The sequence below is a fragment of the Sphaeramia orbicularis genome, chromosome 1 (genome assembly GCF_902148855.1).
Source record: "Sphaeramia orbicularis chromosome 1, fSphaOr1.1, whole genome shotgun sequence".
NCBI classification, from domain to species: Eukaryota; Metazoa; Chordata; class Actinopteri; order Kurtiformes; family Apogonidae; genus Sphaeramia; species Sphaeramia orbicularis.
Genome location: NC_043957.1, coordinates 35,716,107 through 35,742,640, shown reverse-complemented (window position 1 = coordinate 35,742,640; position 26,534 = coordinate 35,716,107). Strand labels below are relative to the sequence as shown.

Genomic DNA, 26,534 nt, shown 5'->3' with positions numbered 1-26,534 from the left:
TTATTTATTTATTTTAGGTCAAGCGCTTCTTATCGACTGTGTTCTGTGTTCCTGTTTTGATTTGTTTGTTTGTTTGTTTTCATGCCTATACTTTTCATTGCTTCTGCTGTAATGCTTTTAATATTTTATGTAAAGCGCTTCTTATCGACTGTGTTCTGTGTTCGTGTTTTGATTTTTTTGTTTTGTTTTGTTTGTTTGTTTGTTTTTTAACTAAAATTAGTTTGACACCCCCGAGGAGCAAAACTTGCTTGGTCAAGCGCTTTTTGTTTATTATTATTATTATTATTATTATTATTATTATTATTATTACTATTATTATTATTATTATTATTATTATTGTTATTATTATTAATTATTTGTTTATTTTTTATTTTTTTATTTATTTTGAGTCAAGCGCTTCTTATCGACTGTGTTCTGTGTTCATGATATGATTTTTTTGTTTGTCTGTTTTTCTCATGCCTATACTTTGTATTGCTTCTGCTGTACTGCTTTTAATGTTTTATGTAAAGCACTTTGAATTGTCTTGTACATGAAATGTGCTATATTAATAAACCTGCCTTGCCTTCTCACATATGACCAGCAGGAGGCAGTGCGCATCTGTAGAAGAGCACTTCCGGAAACAAAGAACAACTGTAACGTCCAATCACGCAAGACTTCAATTTTAAATGAGAACGGACAGTTCCTTCTCCCTGTTACTGAGATCTACATCAGAACTGACCCCAGTACTTGGGTCAGGACTGGAGGTTCGGGTTTTGTAGGACTCTTTCACAGCCAGTCGGTTGATTTTGAGCCCCGGCAGCTTCTCGTTGACAGCTGTTTCATGGGAACCCAGGAGGGAGAGAGAGGTAAGACAGCCGACTCTGAGTGCTCCAGTGCGGGGAAGCTAACGACACGTAACGCTAACTTACAGTGTCGGTTTGACTATAGCTAACAGTGTCTTGCAGGATGTACTTATACTTTAGTGCCTTCACTGAAACTGACAAGACCTCACATAACTATGTAGTAATAGATAAACATGATTTAATTATCAGTTTTCACTGTTTGGTGTTTTTATCTTGTTCCTTGTAGCATACACAGCAAATTAGCAGTGTTAGCTAGCTATTGTACACTGCACTGGTGAAGTTTCTGTAAGTAAGTAATGTTTGAGGAAACTCATGACATTCATGTAATTGTTGTTGTCTTCCCAAATTCATACCGAAGCTACTTTTTCTTTACATACCATATGGTTGTCATTCACACAGTCTGTATTGTAATTTGTGCTGTTTATTGCTGTTTGTCATGGGTAGAAACTGGTCCCCGCTCTCTGACTTAAGTTTGCCGCGGATGATTAAATGACACTGGTCTACAAGTAAAATGCAGCTAGAATAAAAGTATGGACTCTTTACTAAGTATGAGTCATTAATAAAGATAAATTAAGTCAAAATGCTGGAAATTATAGGAATTAATGAGAGAATGGGTTTTACTCGTAAGGAATATTTGTCTCAGAGCTACCAAATCTATTTCAAAACACTGCCTGTACATTACAGCACATTCACTTTACAGGTTACTTCTAATGGAAGATGTTTAAATCTGTTGTGTAAATGTACAGAAACCAATAAACACGTAATAACTCTTAATAATGTACATTGAAAACATCAGCTAACCAGCACCTTTGTCATTTGTTTTCCAAATTATCATATTGAAGTATGTAAGTATAAGTATGTAATTGCTCGTTTATTATGAAGTGTTGCAGATAATGTCTAGCAAAGATCCTAAAATGTCATCCTCTCCTTCAAAATGAATTTAATATATTAACACTTGCCAGACATGACATAATTCTAATTTGCTTCATATTCACTGTACTCTTGTGAAAGGCTGGGCAACATGACAAAAATGTCTTAATGTCAGTCAACATTGATAATTATTCAAATATACACTATGGCAAATCCTTATTTCTCTGAGTTTAAGGCCAATTCTTTGGTCTGGGTGACAGGTGAAAAAAACAGATGGTTATTTAAGGTTTTACACTTGTTTTTTAAACATCAAAATTTGCACAGAAACAATTAAGTAAAACAACAAGTCACTGAAATGATTGTGTTCTAGCAGACAACTTAAACAAAATCAACCTTAAAGAAAAAATGGATACTGTGATAATGATAATTATCACAATATAAAAATATGTTGTGAAAATTACCATTAGGGTTTTACTGCCCAACCCTATTGTTGTGCAAGGTAAACGGTTACTTTTTTTTTTTTTTTTTAAAGATTGGGTCGATGTGGCAAATGATCTCCTCAGCAAGTGTCACGTAAACCTGAGGCTGAGGAAACTGACAGACTGCCATGCAAATGTTTTCATTGCTCTGTATGAGAACATCTTGGGAGAGAAGGTTCCAGGTAAGAAGCTATATATTTGCTAGAAGTCAAAGTGAGGGGACTGCAATGTCTAATTAATATTTAATGTTAACACATAATCTGCAACTTCTATGTTAAAGGTAAACTGTGTAACATTACCCACTTGTGTGACAGGAAAAACAATTAAATAGAGTAAGAAAACATGATATAACTCTGGGTGAAACCCTTAGAGGGTTTACTGTGGAAAGCAAACAGGCAGCAGGCTTGGAGCTGTCTGTGCTTTTCTACAGTAACACACTAACAGTGTGCAAAGAACAGAATGCATCACAGTGACTTAATTTTTATACTGTCCATCCTGCACATGTATGTGGTGTCACAGGCCAGAAATAAAAACACACTGTTCAATGCCCACACACCCTACAATGTCTCAAGCATAGCAAAACAAGAGGAAAGTTGAAAATAAAGGGATAGGTCACAGTCTCTGGTGGTAAATACACCACCACACACTGACGGATATATATATATATATATATATATATATATATATATATATATATATATATATATATATATATATATATATATAAAACAATTTTTTAAGAAAAATGTTGCATATTGTTGTTTTTTTTATTTTATGTATGTCATCAACTGAAGGCGCTGAAATAGCAAATAATTGTATTTAATCTGATCATGAGGCTACAAGTTCTGTGCTTAACACTATTAAGCTGATAAGTTTTACTTAAAAACATGAGGCTGTAAATGAGCTTAGTACGTTAGGAATGCATCCAAGTCCAGTAAATATCCTGTCACACGACAGGTAACGTTTAGTTCCCGCTTACTCTGTTACGGCTGTCCAAACAGCACATAATTGTATTGATGACTGTTTTTGTATGTGGTCTTATTCAAAGAGGATTTTCATATTTACGTAATATGTGTGTAGATTATATTGCAGCACCTTGCAGTCAAGAGGATGACATCCATAATGTCCAGTCTGTGATTGATTCACTGTCCCTGGATTACCTGCAGATCAGCCTCTCGCACATTACAGGTATAGAGAACATTTTTGCTTATTATAGTAATACTGATCAAATCTAATTTTGTTTGCATAGGAGGAAGCAAATCACTCCTTACTGCTTTTATTTACTGTTAGATGTGTAACAGTCATTTGGACTGACTGATGTTCAAAGTGAATAGGGTCAGCTTTTCATAAATCATTACAAATGCAGCAAGTAGCATTAATCATTGTATTGAATGTGGATCTGTGTTTGCAGGAGAAAATGTTGTCAGAGGAGACAAAGAGTCTATCAAAAACCTTGTGGAAATCTTTGATGGTTTGCTGGAATATCTCAATGAAGAGATAAGCGAGGAGTCACAGAATGGTGGTAGGTTGTCTGAAATGTATACACTTCAGAGATAAAGTGCATTATTGCACCATTTATTCTCACATTTTTCAAAACGTTTGGCATTATTTAGTTTTTTGTTGTACATAAACAAGAAATGGGGAAAAAGTAATTAAGAATGTTTATAGTATTATAATTGGTAATAGACTTGGCTTCTATATAATCATTAATACACTGTTCTCATTAAACAGAACAGTGGCCATGTAGTATCAGATGTTCTTAGTTGTCCTGATTGCTTGTGCTACTTCTTCTTTTTACTGAATGACACTAAAGTCTCAGATGAGGTGAGACTGTCTTTCTGCCTGCCTCTCAGCATGGACTGAGCATAAAGTTTTCCAAACCCAGCTGGTGCAGGGCTTGAACACGGAACAATCAGCTGTGCACACTTGGCAGGAGCTGAGCTTGGCTTTGTTTGACTGAATTGTCCTTCAGATCTGTGCCAAACAGTAATTAGTTGTTAATGACTGTGTCAGCACTTACCAATGATGTGAAGTTTGAAAAGGCCCATGAATGTCCTCAATTTGCGTTGGTTTTGAGTACAGGGAAATCTAATGATTTGAGTTCTTTGTACATGAATTGTTCTGTAATTTGAGCTGTTAGGACTCTTTGTTCAAGTCTCACAGTGGTAAGTTGCACTTCTTCAGGTTGTTGGTTGGGTTTAAGGTCACATGAGTTTGTTCCTCTTTTAAATTCCATCGAAGTCATAACTGTGTTGTAATCACATATAGTGTGTTCTGTTGTCTCTTCTATTTCCTCTTGTATGTTGTGTTTAGTCGTGTTAAGTGTTCTGTCTCTTTTTTTTCCCAAAAGAACTGAATGACAGTCTAAATGAGGACCTCCCTGGTGGAGAGAAAGACCCAACACATTGCAATGCAACAGAGCAGAAGGAGGCTAATCTGGATGGAGCCTCTTTGTCTTCCAGTGGAGAGTAAGCGCCTCCTCCTAGACACATCTATATCTGCAACACTAAAGCTCACACACTACATTGTACAGTTTGGCCTCTAGAGTCTTTTTCTCTAAGCAGAAGAGAGCTGGCTGATGATTGTCCAGAAACAGTTTTACATATGATTAGTGTTATATATTGAAATAAACCTACCTGTGTTGTTTTTTTCCAGACACAAGTCGTTTCATTATTATTTAAACTAACTACATTTTACATTCATTCAGCTGCATTATTTTTACCAACCCATCTTTGAAATGAGATATCCTTGTTTGCTCTTTTGATACTTGACAATGGATACCACCGTGGGAGAGAGCTCGCATCAGACTCGAAGTGAGACTGCCTCTACTACCTGCCTCTTGGTTTTTGATAAGTGAATGATGGAGTCAAAGCTTTGTGGGGGAAAAAATAAAAATCAATTATTTTGATGTGCAGCAAAACACTCCATGTAGGGATGTCTGCTGTCCATTACTGACTCTGAGTTTCCCTACTTGACTCTACATCCTGTTGACACAACAACCAGCCAGGTGACTTTAAGCACTACTGTGAATGTTTAAAGATTAAATAATAGAGTAGTGGTAGGTTTATCTGTGCTCTTACAAGTGAAGAAAAAAGTGTCTGTCAATTTTTGAAAGCAGCTGAGACATGTTTTTGCTTTTTAATGCATTTGGTCTTATGTCCACCTGACTTATTTGGATTTCCTTTTCACATTTTCAGTAGAACTATTAGTTTAATTCTGAGTATTTGAAGTCACAGTCAACATTCAGTGTTTTAATAATAAACATAGTAATAAATCACATTCTGCCTTATCATCAGGTCCACCATTCAGTCCAGTAAACATTCCCTCCATTCCTCAAATGCTGAAGAGGTGGGATCAACCAGTGAAATCGGTCTGGGAGTCTCTGCACGCACATTCACAGCCAAACAAGACGGTAAGACACAAACACAGCCCATCTGTACTGTTGTTTCGTAGCCTGTGTTCAGTAAAGGTGTGTCACATGTTCATGTCACATAAATGAAAAGTTTCTCAAATGGCTCATGTTTTTTATGTACAAAACATTTTAAAGGGCAACGTGTTTCATGCAGTGATTAAACATTATTGCAGTTGTCACAGTTACACAGCATTATGGACAGGACGGTTGTGACGCTCTTGTTATATTTGGCAGTAAATGGGTTATTTTTCCCACACATCTTCTAAACTCTTCTGTAGTACTCGCATCCCTATCATACAGAAGCTTTTATCTTTAAAGGTAAACATGGCAGATTTGACCTTTCTACCACTTCTGATATTTTTCTTAAAATAACAAATCGTAACCTGATGCAGAAATAATGGCAACATGACTCTGTTTTTGGAAGTCAACCCTTCTCAGTCAATCAAATTTTATTTATATAGTGCCACAGCATAACAAAAGTTATCTCATGACACTTAAAATTTAGAGCTGGTTGAAACCAAACCCTTAAGCCAGTCTTCTGTAGGTGCTTAACTAATGCTAGTAATGCTATAGTGTCAAACTTTGTACATTGTTTTAATGTATTACTGCCATTGTTTAAAGTTGTCTGTTAACCACCTAATACAGCTTAAACTCTAGAAAAAAATAATAATTGTCTATCCAAAGATTAAATATGCTAATATGTATTGATATTAATATTAATCTGGGATTGGCACTTTACATTCCACTTGTGAACATTTCAACCATCCCTCTAAATCTGTTTAAGTTTTAGACAGTGTAACATCATCACTCAGTAGTTGGTAGACAAGGCATACCAAAACTATTTCAATCATATCACAGTTTTCTCACATTTTCTCTCTTCATTATGTATATTTAAATTATGTAGGTTTTTACTTGTAGCGATAGAGTACTTTCAGTAAGTCCTGTATTTATTTATTTCTTCTTCTAGGACTGGCTCCAGTCTCAGATACGGTCACCACCTCGTGTCCTTTGGAGACTCAAGAGGCTCCACCGACTGAACTACTTCACTCAGCCATCGCTCTGCAGCCTCCCAACCAGAGCAATACTCCTCACAGGACGGACACAGACCCACCCTCACATCCCCATTCCACTGAAGCTGCTGGTCTCAGGCCTGAGTGCACAGAGGAAGCTGGGCCTGTCACTACAGAGGTATCCTTCTGATAGGATAAGGATTAGTCGTCACCGCTTATCAGTATATTTTCCTGGTATTTGCATGCCTTTGGAGGACATGCAAAGTATTTTTCTTACATTTAATGCAAAGAGAAGTACGACTGTAGTGTCAGCATTACATGTAGAAGGCTGTATTTCTCTTACACTGACACTTCCTGTTTTGATCATTCTGACAAGATTGGTTTTGCTGATTAAGCTGAACACATGCAAAAAAAAAGCACAGATAACCTGTTAAGTTAGTTAAGTAGCACAGTGAGTGGCTTTTAGGCAGGTAAACTGAAGTCTGTGTAGTAGCAGTGGATATTAATATATGTGGAATGATATTTGGTCCTGGGTAAGGGAACTGAGTGGTGCTAATCCTGCAAATTCCCTTTTTTCTTACCCAGAAAGTCCTACATGCATACAATTCTTTTATCTCCTCCTGTACAGTATTTGCTTAAATCAGGAGGGGCTGTTTTGACTTGCTGACACTACATAACACTTTGTTGGATTCTTTTCACTTGCAAGTCCTGACCTGCACAAGATCCTGGTGTTGGGTAGATACAAGCACAGACAGTTTAACCTGTGGCCTAATTCTATAACTGCAAAGACACAAAGGCAGCTGAACAGGTTCAGACTTTGACATTTTGGAGTAACTTGTAGGTACCACTGTTGATACTGGACAGCCCTGAAAAACATTGAGACACTGGTCCAAGTTTCCAGACCCCAACTCATTGAAAACCTCTGGAATGGGATCAAGATTGAGACGCATGGTTATTAGCTGTCAAGCTGAACTGCTTGTGTTTTTGTAACAGGAGAGGAATAAAGTATCTCATAAATGAATGCTGTGATTAAAAGGCAGGCTTTTTCCACTAAGTACATATTCTTAGACTCATCTTGGGTTAAAACACTAAAAATGACAACATAAAAATTAATATGAGCTTGTTTTCTTTGCATTGTCCTAGGTCCAAATATCCATTCATTTTTGTGATGTTTTTGATCTTTTTTGAGCAGCAAATAAATACTCTGTCAATACTTTATTTGGTCTGATGCAGAAATATTGTCAGTTGGTTCTAGAATAACATTAAATGTTCATCTTGTACAAACACATCATTAAAAATAGTAATATCACTGACCTCTTTTTAGGAATATGAACAAGTGCTCTATGATGTTTTCTGGTAAGCGTTGTGTCTAGTGGTTACTTTTCTCTCATAGAGGATTTATGGTGCTTCTTATGTTCAGTATTATACAATGCCTGTGTTGTCGATGTTCACAACTTTTGCTCATCCTCCTGGAAACTCTTTTCTCTCTCCTCCCTCACAGACATCTCAGAGAGTACCTGAGACAGTTGCTTCCAATGGGATACAGTCCCCTCCTCTTCTTTGCCAGTCACCTGGTGAGTTCAATGTTTACCTTCACAATATGTCAGGTGGTTTAATTGTTTAATATTTTTTAACTCTGCAGCACAGATCATACCATTCCTAAGAGCAATGTAGCATGTGTGTACACCATGAAACTGAGTATGCTGACTGAATGTTGAGGCTGGCAGGGAGTCTGGTTGCATATTGTACGGCTTGTATTCTCGTATTGAGTCATGTCTTGCTCAATTTCCAGTTGTGAGTGAGAAGTCCTCATCAAGCCAACAAAGGGTGAAGACAGATGTGGAAGGAGAGACACTAGAGGTAAATAGAACAACAAACCACTTCTTGTACCACTATAAGAGCATTACTCAGGGTGTTGGTGCAGGTCTTGAAAGTCTTAAGAAGTATGGAATTTTGAAACACTATTTTCCAGACCTTGAGAAGTCTGGAATTTTGTGTGAAAGTCTTAATGAAGTATGGGGAAAAGTTTACCTCATAGTCGAATTTTAGAGTATGCTGAAAGGCCCATAATCTTGTAAGATAAGAAATACATGAGGGTTAGGGTTAAAGGATAAAGAGCAAGCACCCCGATTACTGTGGAGACATTTTGTTTAGTGTCTATTTGTTGTCTATGATTAAGAAAGAATATCATACATCAGATTATAGATTTAAATACACTTATCCAAATGTTTTTAACTTTTGATTACTTTATCATTTTGTCTGGATTTTTGTCTTATTTTATTTTATTACTTTGTCTTGAACAATTTCTTACAACTCTTTTAAATCACAGCCTACTAACGGGGGTCCAAGGAGGGTTTTATTCCGCACCCAGCCAGATGTCCTGTTCCTGAACCTACAGGATGAGATGGTACCCCCCACCCCTTCTCCTCCAGACACAGAGGAGGATGATGATGATGATGATGAGGAGGAGGAGGAGGAGAAAGCCGAGGAGGATATGAGTTACACACAACGGCAGTATGGAAGGACCAGTGACAGAGATAGAACAGGCCTTGAGTAAGACTATACATTTAAAAACTGTACAACATGCATGCAGAATAGTTCAGTTAATGGTTACATGATAATGGCTATTTTTTTGGGTGTCATAGAAGCAGGATGGACACAGAAGATGTGGACGAACCTCTGTCTTACCGTAGACAGAGGAACAAGCAGGCAGAGGAAGAACTACATCACATTTCTGAGAACCTCTCACATCGACTGGAAGAACTCGATCAGGTCTGTGCTTTTGCATAAGATCATAACACATTGTAGTTACTGTTAAAAATCCAAGAAAAAACATGTTTTTTTGCATGTGTTTCTGTGCCAACACATTAAATACGTATAATTGCTCTGTATTCTCTTAACGCACATCTACATTTAGATGCTTTACATATTTAATAACTGCAGTCTGCCTTTTTTTGTAAAACACAAAAATCCAGTGTTAACGGAGTTATTTTTAGAAAATCATTGCTGTTGAGACTTTTCAACATTAGAATTTGTGTTGCATTTGTGCGGTGACTTGATGTACTAGTTGTTTTTGTGTTTTATGCCTGTATTGCTTTTAAATGTGTTTTGGTGTTACCCCTGTAGATGCTCAAACGGGTCCTAGGTGAAACTGGTGAGTCCAGTGAGGTCAGAGAAGAAGATAAACGATCCCACCACAGTGACAGCGTCATGGAGTGTCGCAGGAATTCCAGACAGCACACAGGTACAAACACGTGATGCCAATTACACTTATCTGTTTTACGAGTTTTTCACCATGTAACTACATGGTTAGACCAAAAAGTATTTCCATTTAAAATATGTCCCAAGTTTTACTGTAGTGTCTTGATCTACCAGACAACCATTAAGTTCTGACTTAATGAACATCACCTTGCAGACATTTATAGACACCAATAGCACACAATATTTACTATTTTTAGTTGATAAAGGTTAAATGAGTCTTTGAATTATTGCACAAAGTCCAACATCCAGTAGAGGAATTTAAGTTGCCTTTGATTCCAGTAATGTCACAGTATATCCAATGGTGAAGAGGAACCATTTATCAGCATTAAACACATAAATAACATATGGTGCCAGGCATAACAAACCTCACCCCTTGCATGTATTTTGCCCATTATAAGTAAATGGGAAGATTTTTTAAAAAATCATAAATTTGAACTTTGACCTACCTTTCCCAAAATGTTATGACATCTATTCTGGGTCACTGGCAATCTGTAAACCCAAGTTGGTATGAATTGAACCAATAGTTTTGCTGCTGAAGTGTTAATAAACCAAGAAACAAACAAACCGAACCAAAAACAATATTCTTTGCCTTCCCTTCGAGGGGCGGGGCAAAAACTGCTTTTCTCTTTGCCTTTTAAGTTTTGTAAACAAAATGCACACAGCAGATCTGACATAAATACCACAGGGCATCTACAGGTCTTTTAAATGTACGCTCTTAAATTAAATGTTAAATGAAACTACACCCATATTTTTACTTCATACATCCAGGAAAAATGTAAATCAACCAAACTCACTGTAATAATTGTATTCCTACACAAAACTTCCCTCTGCATAGAGACACTTGACTGAATAAGAGCTAAGTGGTTGCAGAGGACAAGGATGCAGCTGTAGACAATGTGATACAACAAAATAACCTTTAATGACAATAAAGATTAAGTGCCTCAACACAATATTTAAGAGTGTCAGTCAAACCTACACAAAAATGTGATGAAAATATTCCACTTGTTGGTGTCACCTATCTGGTTTTATACAGAGGAATGGAGATGGCAGTCACAGTTATGCAAAATAGTGTTACGCTCAAATAATTATATTAAGTTGATTATGTAGTAATCGTGACAGACTCAACTATCCAAGATTTGTGCTACGACATATTTTCAGGAGACCCAGCTCCCGAGTCCACCCACCGCACGCGCTCCCTGTCCCCGTCCCCTCCACGGGTCCGCTGCTGTCTGCAAGGGGAGGTGAAGGACACCATACTGGACTCCATGAACCTGGATGATAGGCGACAGACCAACCTCACAGTTTCTGATACTACACGGCGAGGAGAGCTGCCCCACAGACTGTCACATCGAAAACATGACAAGGTATTAATGAAGTCACTGTTTTCCCGGGAGTTCTCCTTTTGAATTTACTGTTAATATACTGATGAGTTTGAAATTGTGGTTGAAGTGTGTTTCATGGTTACATTTTAATCATCTGAGGCAAAACAATGTCACCGAAGGTTTATCTTCAATGACAAGGTTACAATTTTCCAATAACAGTTGTTTTCTCATCTACAAACTGACTATTTCTTGTACAAATAGAGCTGTCAATCTTATCTAACTCCTTGAAAGAAAATGACAGAGCATTATTAGTATTGCACTGAAATTACTGTAAAATGTGTTTTTTCACAGTGTGTAATTGTCCTTTTTTCAGCATCTGGTAAATAATGCCTATCAGGTGGAGCTAGACCGGTATGAAGACAAACGACGGGCAGATCTGCAAAGGGAACGCCTCCGAGCCCTGGAAGCTGTAAGTGATATAGCAGTTTTAGATTTAATACTACTTCATATCCATATATCAGACACTGGAACTTACTGTGTATATTGATGATTCAGTCCTATTTCTGTATGAGCACTGTTGCATTTCATTTTTTTTAATATGTTGTGGTTGACACATAGGGCTACATTTTTCATATTGGTGTCAAAGAGGTCGGGCGTGTCCCCCAATGTCAATTTCAAAGTCAAAATATAAAATAAAAGGTTATCCAACTCAAAAGTACCCAAATGTACAATGAATGAATGCTAGATTTAGATTCCTTATGGTCTCCTCCCCTTTACAGAAATACCTCACTTTTTAAAATTGGACCAGTGGTTGCTGAGTTACAGCAATTTGATATTACGTTGCCACAGTCTTTTTCGCAAAAAAGTGAAAAAATGAAATTGCCATATCTTGAAAAACTGTCAATGTCAACTGTCAAAGTTAAAATTTAAAATTTTGGCTTTTCTGGCTATGAATTACCCATATACCAAATTTCATTAAAAAAAAAAAAAAAAAATTGGAGGGGGTGAAGTTTAAAAATGCCATTTTATTGGGTGATCTGAGACGGACTGACCCTAATTCTAGTTGTTGTGGTGGTTTTGGAGCAATCAAACAAGCAACAACCTAACTGCAGGAATGCTCTCAGTAATTCCTTCAGCTTGGTGGAAGACATGCAAGCTCTAAAAGTGGATTACTAAGAGCTTTGAGTGTTTTGGAAGTAAGCCTCAATTAACCCAACTGTCTGTGTGTTTATAGGAGCGAGAGTACAGAGAGGCCATCCTAAGAGATGCTTCCAAAATCCACAGGCTGTCCCCAGCGAAATCAAAGACCCAGCACAGGTCACAACGCAATACAACACCAACACCAGGACGCAGGCGCCAGGACCCTCCCAGGAAAGCCCCATCAAGTATGTCAACTTATACATGTACCTCATGGCTCTTACAGTCAAAAACAGACCGTGATTTAGTACTGGCTGATGTAGTGGTACCCTTGTTTTCCTTTAGAGTACTGAATTTTTCATTTATCATCATACTACAGGGCATCTGAAAAACTGCCCTTAGACTATGATTATACTTAAACATGCAGCAAATTAACATTTTTCACTGATAAATGCACTATTGAGCACAGATTCCTATTACTGGTGCATACCCCTGCTATGAACACATATACATTTATAATACCATCAATTTCTCACAATTTACTGTTTTTGAGACTACAAAGTACACAGTACAATCGCCCTCTGCTACGGATGTGTTACTATTTATTCCTGCTTTTATGTTTACGTTTTAGCTTTTCAAACAGCAGCAAGAACAGAGGCCTTATTTTATTCACTGACTCACATGACTTCCTAGATCTACTTGCCAAACAGAAAATTTACCTGGGTGGAGATGCATTCAGTGCACCTAAAATATGCCTTGTTTTGTGTGGGAAAAACATAAGCAGTAACAGATTGATGACATTTAAGTGTGTACCTCTTAAAATCTGAGATCTATGATAATATGGCCACTAACAGTCTAGATAGGAAAGCATATATTTTTTTTTATTTTCCTTTTTTAATCAGAGGCCTACATCTATCATAACATGTATATAAAATGAATCCCTGTTAATATTTATTTAGTGTATGAATCCTCCAGATTTCAGGCATTAAATTATACAGTGGTGAAAAAAGTTTTTGGACACCCCATGTATTTGTGATAAATTGCATTAAGATTCACTCTCATTAAACCCTGCCAACTATTGTTCCATTCTCCAAACCCACATGCTCCCTTCTGCACATGCCCTGTTCCATCGAGGTCAAAACTGGATGCTTCAGCAAAATAATGAAACGCATACAGGACATGACCCGTTGAAACTTGACGATTTAGTTTTGATATTTCTTCTTGTTAACAATAAACAAAAGAAATAATTTGCATTTGTTTGTGTCTGTCTGATACAGCCACACCTTTAGAAACACAGATTTTTCCACAAATTTCAAGATATTTGATAGTGTAAAAAAAAAAAAAAAAAAACTTTTTTAAACTACTGTATATTGTGACCAATAATAATCAATATGGAACAAAAATATCATGATCATCTCCAAGCTCTAATAAGTTCAACTGCTCTGTTACTGTTAATTTAATGTTACTTTCGGCTGAAGCTAAAACCTACAGCGATAATTATTCACCACATAGGCACATCTAAACTGGCATTCATGTGAACATTCAGTTTCATGTGAACTATTCATACCTCAGATGTTTCGGACTCTGGCTTCTTCAGGTCTGTAACTTTGTTGTTGGACACCGAGATTGACATTTCAGAACACCAGTCTGGGACCAGTGTTTGGATTTACATGGACCCTGTTCCTGTCTTGGACAAAGTGCACGTCTTTTCTGAGTGTTCATATTTATAGCCTCTGGCTGACTAGCCCACTTGCGTCGATAATCGCAGAAGTAACAGCTCTGGTAGACTATGAAATAAGGCCCGCGGGTGTATTTGTTACAGCGACACTGTTTGCTGCACAATGGGCAGGTCTTCATCAGCTGCAGGATGGCTTCCTCATCTACAATGTACTGTGGAGCTGATCTGTAATCAGGCAGAAACACCACATGAGGTTTTGTATGGAGTTAGCTGTGGGTGAAAACATTCTCAAGCTGCATCAATGAAGACATTGTTACAGAGCTGAAACTGTGAAGTTAAAGATTCAGTGACGACATACAAAACAAAGGTATAAAGCTCTGAATTATAGTAGAGTTTTCTAAGCTACGAACATGATTAAAGTTACTTACTCGTCTGTGGTTTCAGTGCACACCTCTGCATGGAGTAGATTTACTTGAACACCTGCAATTTATTAACAAATAATTATTTTATAGTTGTAAATGCATGAAGTCAGTCAAGAGAGGTCAAGTTATAAATATTTGCAAACAAAGGTAAAATAAGAATGTCTTAGTGGATTTTTATGTTTGATATTAGAGCTGTAACAATATGCAAATTTCATATCACGATTATTGTGAAGAAAAATTATAATGTTTATCATTTTTATCACTTTATTGTTGAAATGTGCTCAAAATGTTCAAAAAGTACTTAAACACACACTGAAATAATTTAACCAAGACAGACTTTTTTCCTGCATTTTCTGCATACAGATTGACCATCTTCAATTAGTTTCCACCTCAGCATCCTTTAAAAATCCAAAATACGTCCAGACTTCTGACTTTGTCCTTTTAGTGGAGGGACAAGTCTCTGGAGTGCTGTCTGTGCAGGTGCCTTCCACCATGTTTTCAGAGGCCAAACATTGCAAATTGTGCATGCATGCTTGGAGTGCTGCTGCTTCTCCAGGAAATGAGCAGTATCACTGAGAGTTTTTCAAAGTGCTGTAATTAAACATGGATTTGATGATAATTAGAATTTGAAACTGTAATACTAACTGTCAGGAATTTTACCGCGGTTCATCATTATACTGGTAATCGTTACATTCCCGTTTGATATAAGGCACATCTGTTCTGTGATGCACCTAGGGCTGGGTGTCACCAAAAAAATGCTGACACCACAAAAATACTGAACCATAGCTTTGATACCAGTCCCTTAATAATACTTTTTCCAATACATACCGTTAACCTTTCAGTATTTTTATACAAACACATTGGCTAAATAAAAACTGCTTTATCATAGTACAGTTTAATAAATTTGGTAGCAAAAGATGACATGGGTATTGGTACTGAGCCCCAGATGTGCATGAAGGATAAATACCTCTGTCTACTCCACCAGCTTTTATGTCTGTCAACAAAACAGCATAAAACAAACGTGTTACTGGTTGTATCATCAGTGATAATCCACCCATGACATGTATCTTTACACTTTGCTATAAGACACGAGTGTGACTCCCATGAGGCCTTTAAGTCAAAACACATACAACTTTACACTTAACAGACAGAAACGAGTCACTGACTAACCTGATGTTGTGTGATCGCATGACGGGCTGTCATTTTGTGCACAATTGTCCTGTTGGGAGGTGAAACAAACAGGTATCAATACTTTATAGCAGGGGTATTCAAATCCAGTCGTCAAGGGTCGATATCCTGCAAATTTTAGATATCTCCCTCTTCCAGCACACCTGGAAGCTGTTACATCGTTATCAGGCTTCTGCAGAGCAAGATGATGAGCTGATCATTAACTGAACCAGGTGTGCTGAAAGAGGGAAATATCTAAAATATGCAGGATGCCAGCCCTCAAGGACCAGATTTGACTACCCCTGCTTTATGGGCTCTATGCACAGCCCCACTACTTCCTGAATTTAAGGTAGCTCCTTTCTTTCCTGTCTTTCATTATTAGACACACTGATTAATTCAGGTGTGTCTGACCACAGTAGTCACAACAAGAAGTAGCAGACACACCTGGATTAATCAGTGTGTCCAATAATGGAAGACGGGAGATAAAGGAACTGCCTTAAGTTCAGGAAGTACTGGGGCTGTGCATAGAGCCCACTAATCTATACCATGGGTGTCAAACTTATTTTAGTTCAGGGGCCACATACAGCGCAGTATGATCTCAAGTAAATAATAGAATAACCTATAAAAAGATGTGAACTCTACTTTTTTTGCTCTGAAACATGGAGAAAAGTTTAAGTTAAATTATGAAAATGTTTACTTCTACAAACTACCCTGAAAAATGGGAATATCATGTAAAACCTGAAATTTCTTAAGAGAAATAAGTGCAGTTTTAACAATATTCTATCTCATTTACACATGTGCATTACAACTTACAGATCACTGCGGATCTACAAAGACACAAACCATTTAGTAAAAGGAATAATGTTATTTAGATGTCACTTATTTTTCCTAAGACATTTCATTATTTGTCGAGGTTATTCACATTTTTTGTCAAAGGTTAGTTTGTAAATGTAAACATTTTCATGTAATTTTCCTTTTTTTTTTTTAACACTAAAACAAAGAGCTGTCATTATTTATAGGTTAAAGTAGTATTTTACTGGTCCGACCTACTTGAGATTGAAGTGGGTTGCACGTGGACCCGAACTAAAATCATTTTGATACCTTGACTGTTAATATCTCAGTGTCATTTTTGCATTTCACAAATTCATCCCATGGGCCAGATTGGACCCTTTGGTGGGCATGTTTTGACGCCCCTGATCCATGCACTAGTCTGTACTCTCTATACTCACAGCTCCTGAAATCCAGATGTAAAGCATGATAGAACATTAGAAACTGGTGGTTGTGTATCATGAGTGGGCTTAGTCAGAGGACACCAGTGCCCAACAACCCAGTCTCCTGCTTGACTGAATGTCTCAATTTTCCAAAGATAAAGTGGGGAAAAAACAGACCAGAAGGACCTGATGACATTTTGTCTGAGATGTAAACTTTTGGGGACAATAAATAATAAATAGTAAGAATTACTTGGTGAAAAAGTTGAAATAGTTGTCCATCTTTGTTGCCAGTGAACATGGTGGATCATTTTACTGTACCTCTGCTTCAGGCTCAGCAGCAGCAGAAGCCAGGTGATGTCCAGAGGCTGCTGGTGTTATCCTGGTCAGGACAATCCTCACTTCTAATTTGAGTTTATCTACTGGGCTCTTCTCTGCTCCTGAAAACATGTGCTGGGCTTCAGGTTCAGGTCTTTTGTTGATTTGTGCACATGGTGACGCCTGTGAAAACAATATTGCTTATAAATCAGAATGACGATGCGGCATAATGTAATGGTAGAAATAGGACCGAAACAGAAGAGTTTGTAAAAGTGTGTGTTTTTGTGCCATCTTACCTGTGTGTGTGAAGCTGCGTCTAAATAATCCTCCTCTGAATGCGGAGTGTTGTCCATTTCCACTCAAAGTAGATACCATCAGGCAGGGGAACACGGTCACATTAATGCGAGGAGTCGGACTTCCATATGTGGGAACGCTCAGGGTCAAACAGTGTGTTTTCAGTGTGTTAAAATGAGTAAAGTTAGATATTTTTGTTGGTCGAATCTCACCGCAGCGTTTCCAACATACGTGCTTGACATACGCGGAGTAATACATTGTGTGCGCGGAGGGATCTGGAACATCTGCCGCTGAGAGAATCACGCGCCAAAGGGAAGAGGTATTTGGAAGCGAACCGTTAAAATAATATGATGATTATAGCGGTTGTTTTGGACATGAGTTTTTATTATTTCGGTAAACTAAATGTAGCTGCTCCCCGTGTCGGAGCAGTACATGGTGGTGTAGCCATCTGTGTAAATCGGGCAAAGTGCACCGACCGCCGGCTACTGCAGGTACTACACCGACTATAAATTAGTGCAGTGGTTCCCAACCTTTTTTTGGCTCGCGACCCCATTTAATCACAAATTTCTTACAACCCCAGACATTTAAAACATCTTCTTGTTTTTTTCTGCTAAAATTAATTAGTTTTTGAGTATATAATAGTTTGCTATACTATGTTGCAAATAAACGTTAATTTTAGATGACATTTAGTCTATATAATGTATATTATTATGGATGGAGGCAGAAAAACCAGGTGTAGATTACTGCACAAAGGTAGAATTTTATTTTCCTTGGTCAGGATATGTACAGTCAGTCCAGCTTGGATTTACAAGACTGACAATTAATACTGAACAAAAAACAACTCAAACTATGAATTATGAAAGAGCTGCAGCATCTGAAACCGACCACAATGAACATTTGAAAGATAAACAGAACCACAGTGCTTCAGTTTCAGCTTCAGTTTGTCATGTCTCTTATGGATTGTGATTGTCTCTCTCGACTCACCATATATTTTTTATTAGTAAGTTGTTTTTTTTTTATTATTTTTATCAATTACTAGAAATTTCAGACAACCCCACATTGGGTCCCGACCCCAAGGTTGAAATACACTGAACTAGTACCTCATACGTCCCCATCTAAACACTTGACAATGACGGGAAAAAAACACAAAATATCCAATCTTGCATTAACCCAGTGTTTTTCAGCCTTGGGGTCAGGACCCCATGTGGGGTCGCCTGAAATTTCTAGTAATTGATTAAAAAAAAACAACCTACAAATACAAAATATATGATGAGTTGAGAGAGACAATCACAATCCATAAAAGACATGACAAACTGTGAAGCTGAGACTGAAGCACTGTGGTACTGTTTATCTTTCAAATGTTCACTGTGGTTGGTTTCAGACGCTGCAGCGCTTTCATAATTCATACGTAGTTTGAGTTCTTGTTTCTTTAGTATTAATTGTCAGCCTTGTAAATCCAAGCTGGACTGATTGTACATATCCTGACCAAGGAAAATAAAATTCTCACTTTGTGCAGTAATCTACACCTGGCTTTTCTGCCTCTGTCCATAATAATATACATTATATAGACTAAATGTTGTCCAAAATTAACATTTATTTGCAACATACTATAGCAAACTATTACATGATCAAACACAAATTAATTTTTTGCAAAAAAAACAAAATTCTGTTTTGAATGTCTGGGGTCGCCAGAATTTTGTGATGTTAAAATGGGGTCACAAGCACAAAAAGGTTGGGAACCACTGGGTTAACCCCTTTAATTGTGTGCTCTCAATCTGAGGACAACATTTAGTCCAATTTATTCTCAAGTATAAAAGTTCATATCAAGTTCAATGAAGAATAAACCTCATTTGCAGATTCAATCAGCTCAGTTTGTAACTGTTCCCAAATGTTTCAGACACTGTCTCTTATGTTTGTGGGCTGTGACCATGTCCTGTTGTAGGAACCAGTAGTAATGATTGTCCTGTTTGGGTTGGAGCCCCTTAGTACCTGGTTTCCATTTCACAAATATTCAGATGAAATTGTCCACTATGTTCATCACTTTTCACCTAGAATCAAGGTGCTAGAGGAGGAAGTGAATTTTGGGTGATGATCTGCAGTACATTCATCCATATATTTTTTTTTTTACATTTCCTCAACTAGTTGATGATCATGTGGGGCTTGATGTTTGCCCAGAAAAACTGTGCACCACTTGTATCAATGACTTCTTCAATCTGGGCTCTAAAGAAAATTCCAGCCAGTCCAGTTCGGTTTGTCTTGCACCAATCTTTTCTTTTATATATTGAAAGCCATAAGAATTTTGATCATTTAGAATTTATGAAACTAAAATACTGGTGCCACATGATACTAATTGCTACATATTGTGTTCTGCACAGCTCAAAATCCTGACACGCAGGAGGAATTGTGAATTTTATTTATCTCCTGGTAGCAAAATCGTCAGTGACCAGTGTAATGTGAATTTACTCTTCAAGGTTGGGGGTCTCCATTGCAAGTTTTGGGAAGGCAGGTTTAGGATGAACATGAATGTTCTTCAGATCACATTGTCATCATGAACATACAGATGACGGACTTGTTTTTACATAATTACAGGAGGTTGTAAAATCTGAAAACCTCATTAGTTTAAAAAACAATTGCAGGAAATGCAGTTTTATATTAAGTCTGTTTTAAGTGCTGTAATTGCTCATTTACATCATAGTTATGTCAAAGAGTTTTAAGCTTGTGCTGAGACTTAAGTGCTTTTTAAAACAGTTTTTCACAAAGAGCCTTTAATAAAACACGTCTGCAGTGAAATGTTTCTGACGTGTTCTTTATTTGATTGCGTCTCCTCTTTGTCTCCAGTGAAAGTGAAGGAGAATGAGCTGCTCCCGGTGCTGCTGGAGGAGCTTCCTCATCTTCATATCACTCCACATGCACTGGGTCAGATGTGGGAGCAGCAGATGCAGCAGGTGGACAGACTCCACGCCCTCTCAGCCTCTCACAGCAAGCGTCGCAGCAAACTCTGCAGCGAGGTAGGACGGCAGTGAATAAGAGACACAAACAGACATCACACTTCAAAGGCGATGGACGAATATGTTCACTCCTGACCGTTAATCTTCTTGATCAGGGGCGTCAAACACGGGGGCCAAAAAACGGCCCGCAGAAGGGTCCAGTTTGGCCCTTGGTATGAATTTGTCAAATACAAAAATTATACTGAAGATATCAACAGTCAAGGTGTCAAAATCAGTTTTGTTTAGTTAGTTCACTTGCGGACCAATATGATCTTAAGTGTTCAGTAAAATACTACCATAACATCACCTTCAAGTCAAATCATCTCCTCATGGTGCCGGCCACCTCTGATTTAACTGATCGTGTAATTGTTTTCTGTAACAAATTTTCCATGTCAAGACTGTTACTTAGACCAGTTTTTTTGTGTCGCCTGAAAAATCTGAAAAAATGACTCGGGTGATGATAATAAGGTGATGATGATAACCCATAAATAATGACAACTCCAAATTTTTTTTTTTTTTTTTTGTGTGTGTGTAAAAAAGTACATGAAAATGTTTACATCTACAAAAAAATGTGAATAACCAGAACAAATATGCAACAACATGAAATGTCTGAAGAGAATATTCAGTAACTAAATTTTTTGTGCCTTCGTAGATCTGTAAGTTTTAATGCACATGTGTAAATGATAAGCGAAGACATAATATTAATCCATGAAGACCAAGTGCTACTTTTGTGGCAGCTCCCAAATTAATTTTTCTTCATTTTTAATCTTTAAATAATATATCTCCATTTATTGTTATGTTATCCTCTGTATTTTGTGTTTTTCTCAGTGAAAATCAAATATTTACCTATATTTAATTTACTGATCATGAAGATGTTCATAAAAGCTCAGATTAAATTTGAGTGTTTTCATATCGGAAACAGAAAACCGAAGAAAAGGTGACTTTTTCAGCAGAGATATAAATAACTGAATGTAAAAACAAGTGATTTTCATCAAGTCATTTTATTTTATTGCTTGTTTTTCACAATATGTATTATTTGTCGAGCTTTTTTATACATTTTTGTTCATTTTATTTATTATTTAAATATCTCCATCCACTGTCATTGATCCAATTCCATGGGTTTTACTGGTGAATGTTGTAGAAGATGACAGAGTTTTAATGTTCACTACGGAGCCTCTGAACGTCCAAATGGGTCATATCTGATGACCATGAAAAGATGACAAACTGTATTTTACAGCAATTATTTGCATGTATTGACAGAATCAGTGGATCAACAGGTATTAAACAGTTTAGATCAGTAGATGGTTTTGGCTGGGGGTGGATGTTTGGGTCTTTATGGGTTAAAATTACCCTAATTTTTCTTAAGAAATTTCAGGTTCATGTTATTCACATTTTTAACACATACTTTGTCAATGTAAACATATACCTAATGTAATTGTACTTTTCCACTCTAAAACATAGACATTACGTACAGGTTACTATGTTATTGTTTTACTGGTCTGGGCTGTTTTGGACCATATTGGGCTGAATGTGGCCCCTAAACTAAATGACGTTGACACCCCTGTTGTAGATGGAGGAGGCCCAGAGGAGACACGACCTGCTGGCGGAGATCGTCAGGAAAGAACATGACCACAGCAGACGACTGGTGAGCATCAACACACACACAACAAAACGATTCCTTCACTTGTGGTCGTTGCATCATGATGAATATTCAGAGTGGCTGCATTTTCTCCCGAGTGCCTAATAATAAAAATACAGCCTAATAATGAAAATACAGCCTAATAATAAAAATACAGCCTAATAATGAAAATACAGCCTAATAATAAAAATACAGCCTAATGATGAAAATACAGCCTAATAATAAAAATACAGCCTAATAATGAAAATACAGCCTAATAATAAAAATACAGCCTAATAATAAAAATACAGCCTAATAATGAAAATACAGCCTAATAATAAAAATACAGCCTAATGATGAAAATACAGCCTAATAATAAAAATACAGCCTAATAATGAAAATACAGCCTAATAATAAAAATACAGCCTAATAATGAAAATACAGCCTAATAATAAAAATATAGCCTAATAATGAAAATACAGCCTAATAATAAAAATACAGCCTAATAATGAAAATACAGCCTAATAATAAAAATATAGCCTAATAATGAAAATACAGCCTAATAATAAAAATACAGCCTAATAATAAAAAGACAGCCTAATAATAAAAATACAGCCTAATAATGAAAATACGGCCTAATAATAAAAATACAGCCAAATAATGAAAATACAGCCTAATAATAAAAATACAGTCTAATGATGAAAATACAGCCTAATAATAAAAATACAGCCTAATGATGAAAATACAGCCAAATAATGAAAATACAGCCTAATAATAAAAATACAGCCTAATAATGGAAAATACGGCCTAATAATGAAAATACAGCCTAATAATGAAAATATAGCCTAATAATAAAAATACAGCCTAATAATGAAAATACAGCCTAATAATGAAAATACGGCGTAATAATGGAAAATATGGCCTAATAATGAAAATACAGCCTAATAATGAAAATACAGCCAAATATTGAAAATACAGCCTAATAATAAAAATACAGCCTAATAATGAAAATACAGCCTAATAATAAAAATACAGCCTAATAATGAAAATACAGCCTAATAATAAAAATACAGCCTAATAATGAAAAGACAGCCTAATAATAAAAATACAGCCTAATAATGAAAATACAGCCTAATAATAAAAATACAGCCTAATAATGAAAAGACAGCCTAATAATAAAAATACAGCCTAATAATGAAAATACGGCCTAATAATAAAAATACAGCCAAATAATGAAAATACAGCCTGATAATAAAAATACAGCCTAATGATGAAAATACAGCCTAATAGTGAAAATACAGCCTAATAATGAAAATACAGCCTAATAATAAAAATACAGCCTAATAATAAAAAATACAGCCTAATGATAAAAATACGGCCTAATAATAAAAAATACAGCCTAATGATAAAAACACGGCTCATCTTTCACTAATACTATTTAATATTAGTGAAAGCTGAGCTGTATTTTGTCAGATGAAGCTGATCCGGTGCCTAAATGTTTACCTTCCAGAGGGACTTTAAAGAGCGCATTCAGCAGCAGAAGTCCACCCAGAGCAGACTGAGAGAACGGAGGCAGCAGATCGCTCGTGCCAAGAAGTACCACAACGACTACCACGTCCAGCACCGAGCGCGTCTGATGAGGGCTCGCACCAAGGAGGAGAGGGTGAGACCTGACGCTCACCCTCAGCTTTCACTACTTCTTCTTCTTCCCATCAACAGAAATAAACCGATCTTGAATTTCGCTTCAGTCATGTCGTATTTTCAGATTCTTGTCACAAACATCTGTTCATCTGTGTCTAGGTATTGTCATAAGTTTTGCCTTTTATTGTTTTTTTTTTAAATTTTATTTGTGTGGTTTGTTTTGTTTTGTTCTAGATGTTTCGGCAGCTGTTCGAGGAGGGTTTGGAGCTCCAAAAGGTTCGATTGAGGGAGCAGAGAGCTTATGCCAGGGAGCAGCGACTGGAACACCAGAAACGACACCAGGACCAGATCAAGTCCATGGAGAACTACTACAAAGACCAAGTAGGACACACACACACACACACACACACACATGTACATATCAGTCAAATGGTGTAAAATTCTGACTGATGATGAATAAATAATGAACTATACAATACCTTTTCTCTCAGTTTTCACTACTGGCTGAAAAACTTGCACAAGAGCGACAAGAGATCCAAGTTCGGAAAAAAGCTCAAGAAAAGGTAAATCTTTTCTGATTTTTCTGTGGATCATGTGGCTATTGCTCTGAAATGTTTCTTCAGTTAAAGGCTCCCTGGACAGTAGTGGAAAAAAGTTGTCAGACACCCTTAAAATTTTACACACAATCTCAAATATTATCATGAAATATTTGTGTTTAAAGTCTTTTTGTGTGTGTGTGTGTGTGTGTGTGTGTGTGTGTGTCAAAAGTTGTGGCTGCATCAGACAGACAAACAAATACAAATGATTGTTTTCTGTTTAAGACTCTTTGTCATATAGACATGCACCACACACTGAAATTAACCTTAACACACCACAGACTAGGAGCAGTGGGCTTGCTACATCAAGCACCTGGAGGGTTAAGAGTCTTGCTCAAGGGCACATCAGCCAACAACTTTTCCTGCCTGTCCGGGGAATCGACTAGTGACCCTTCGGTTACAAGCCGACTCTCCAGCCATCTAGGCCATGGCTGTTTATTGTTATGAAAAAAAATAACACAACTAAATCCTTGACAGTTTCAACATGTCATGTCCTGGATGTGTTTCATTATTTTGCTGAAACATCCAATTTTGACCTTGATGGAGCAGAGCATGTGCAGAAGGGAGCATGTGGGTTTGGTTAATGGAACAATACTAGGATGAGTTCAATGACTTCATATAGATTTTTAATTAAATGTGTCACAAATACATGGCGTGAACACAAACGTTTTTTCCACCAGTGGATATTTTTATACATCGTTTGCTTTTTATTTGCAGGCTCTGCTGAAGATGAAGCGGGAGCTGCGTTCCAGGATGGAGCGTGAAATTGGTGAACTGCAGAAGATCATCATCCAGAACGATGAGGATGATTACTTTCAGGATCTGGAAGTCCAGAGGTTGCGCAATCGGGTCCGGATGGCGTCCTTCAAGTACAACACTAGCTATCTGCACTGATGGGAGCAGGAGAGGGCTGTTTGAAGCCTCTACTTTAGTCAAGACTGTCCTCTTATGGGAGGGGCGGGCTGAGGTTTGTGCCATTCACAACTAAAGGTACCACATGGACACGGCTCAACAGAACCCACTCCTCAGGCACCTTCCTTCAGAGATTTGCACAGAAGAAGAAATTCACAATATTAGAACTTAAACAAACCCAGATGCAATACAGGCCTGCTGTTGTGTGAAGTCTACGGAGGAGCGGACTGTGTAATGACACACACACACCAATGAACTGAACACACTCCTACAATATGTAGCTATTAGCTAAGGTAGCTAACTCTTCCTCTCACTTCTGCTGCTATACCTGAACTTATGGACACCTTGGACCGAGTCCCTGTCTTTCCTGGGTTTTACTACTTGATAACTAAGAATGTTTTAAAGTGGCACCCACACTGTGCAGTCGTCGTGTTAAGTTACTGTAGCAAGAAACTAGTAAACACGTTTTCCTTTGCCAAACAGGGACCTCCGATGCAAAGTCTGAATGTCACACACTGACGAGATTTTATAACTTCCTTCATTTTTTCCTTTTCTGTTTGATGTCTTCCATTAATGTCTGAACCATGCCATTGATTATTTATTTTTTAACTTTGTCTTGTCTTTTGATTTTAACCAACCTGGTGTTGTTTTGTGATCACCAGAGGCGAAGATAATCAGCCTTAACTCCATTGTGATTGTTTTTTTAATCTTAGACATGGCAGTTTTGGACCAAATGACCAACAGATGCAATATTTAAAAGAAAAACAACTGACTTTCAATTTGTGCATCAAAATGAACAAATGAATTTCTTGTCATGTATTAAATGTCTGCCCTCGGTGACTAATGTGTCAGTTAAAGCTTGTGTGGTGTGTTCAGTGTTTTGGTCTTTTATTAAAGTCTGCTCTTTGTAAGTATTATCAGGGTGCTTTGCACAGGTCTTGAAAGTCTTAAAAAGTATGGAATTTTGAAACACAGTTTTCCAGACCTTAAAAGTCTGGAATTTTGTGTGAAAGTCTTAATAAAGTATAGAAAAAAGTTTATCTCATAGTTAAATTTTAGAGTATGCTCAAAGGCACATAATCTTGTAAGATAAGAAATACATAAGGGAAACAAAAAAACCTATGATTTCACAAACCGGTTGGTAACAGAATGACTCTAGTGAAACTGTCTGTGTGATATCCATGCACTCTTGTGATTTTCATATGTTTTGAAAATGTTGATAAAACATAATTTATTTGGAATCATTCATTCATACATTTATTAAAATGAACTTTTCTACTACAAACTAAAGGTACACAAGTATAAAAGTACAGAAAGTCAAGGTGTTGGGGGGGGGGGGGGGGGTAGCAGTTTGAATAGA

The 26,534-nt window shown here is 37.0% G+C and overlaps 2 protein-coding genes across 4 annotated transcripts; one reads left to right on the top strand and one right to left on the bottom strand.

The window, feature by feature from the left end:
* Nucleotides 1–634: 634 nt before the first annotated feature.
* On the top strand, nt 635–26,031 carry LOC115424491 (centrosomal protein of 95 kDa). Of its 2 annotated transcripts, none has more exons than XM_030141805.1 (21): nt 635–845; nt 2,245–2,373; nt 3,272–3,379; nt 3,603–3,713; nt 4,542–4,659; nt 5,488–5,603; nt 6,571–6,791; nt 8,115–8,187; nt 8,406–8,473; nt 8,943–9,166; nt 9,259–9,385; nt 9,740–9,857; nt 11,033–11,238; nt 11,570–11,665; nt 12,431–12,581; nt 20,259–20,428; nt 21,978–22,052; nt 23,536–23,688; nt 23,901–24,047; nt 24,158–24,229; nt 24,980–26,031. In XM_030141805.1, the coding sequence occupies exons 1-21, from the start codon at nt 821–823 to the stop codon at nt 25,154–25,156; spliced, it is 2,685 nt and encodes an 894-aa protein (XP_029997665.1). In that variant the 5' UTR covers nt 635–820; the 3' UTR covers nt 25,157–26,031. The 2 variants fall into 2 exon arrangements, with proteins under 2 accessions (XP_029997665.1, XP_029997657.1); XM_030141797.1 differs by having other exon boundaries at nt 4,539–4,659.
* Nucleotides 12,959–17,803, bottom strand: LOC115424503 (uncharacterized). 2 transcript variants are annotated; one of them, XM_030141818.1, is made up of 6 exons: nt 17,423–17,801; nt 17,130–17,309; nt 15,604–15,652; nt 15,401–15,427; nt 14,440–14,491; nt 12,959–14,236 (listed from the first exon to the last, which is right to left on the bottom strand). In XM_030141818.1, the coding sequence occupies exons 1-6, from the start codon at nt 17,477–17,479 to the stop codon at nt 13,927–13,929; spliced, it is 675 nt and encodes a 224-aa protein (XP_029997678.1). In that variant the 5' UTR covers nt 17,480–17,801; the 3' UTR covers nt 12,959–13,926. The 2 variants fall into 2 exon arrangements, with proteins under 2 accessions (XP_029997678.1, XP_029997685.1); XM_030141825.1 differs by lacking the exon at nt 15,401–15,427 and having other exon boundaries at nt 17,423–17,803.
* Nucleotides 26,032–26,534: the final 503 nt, after the last annotated feature.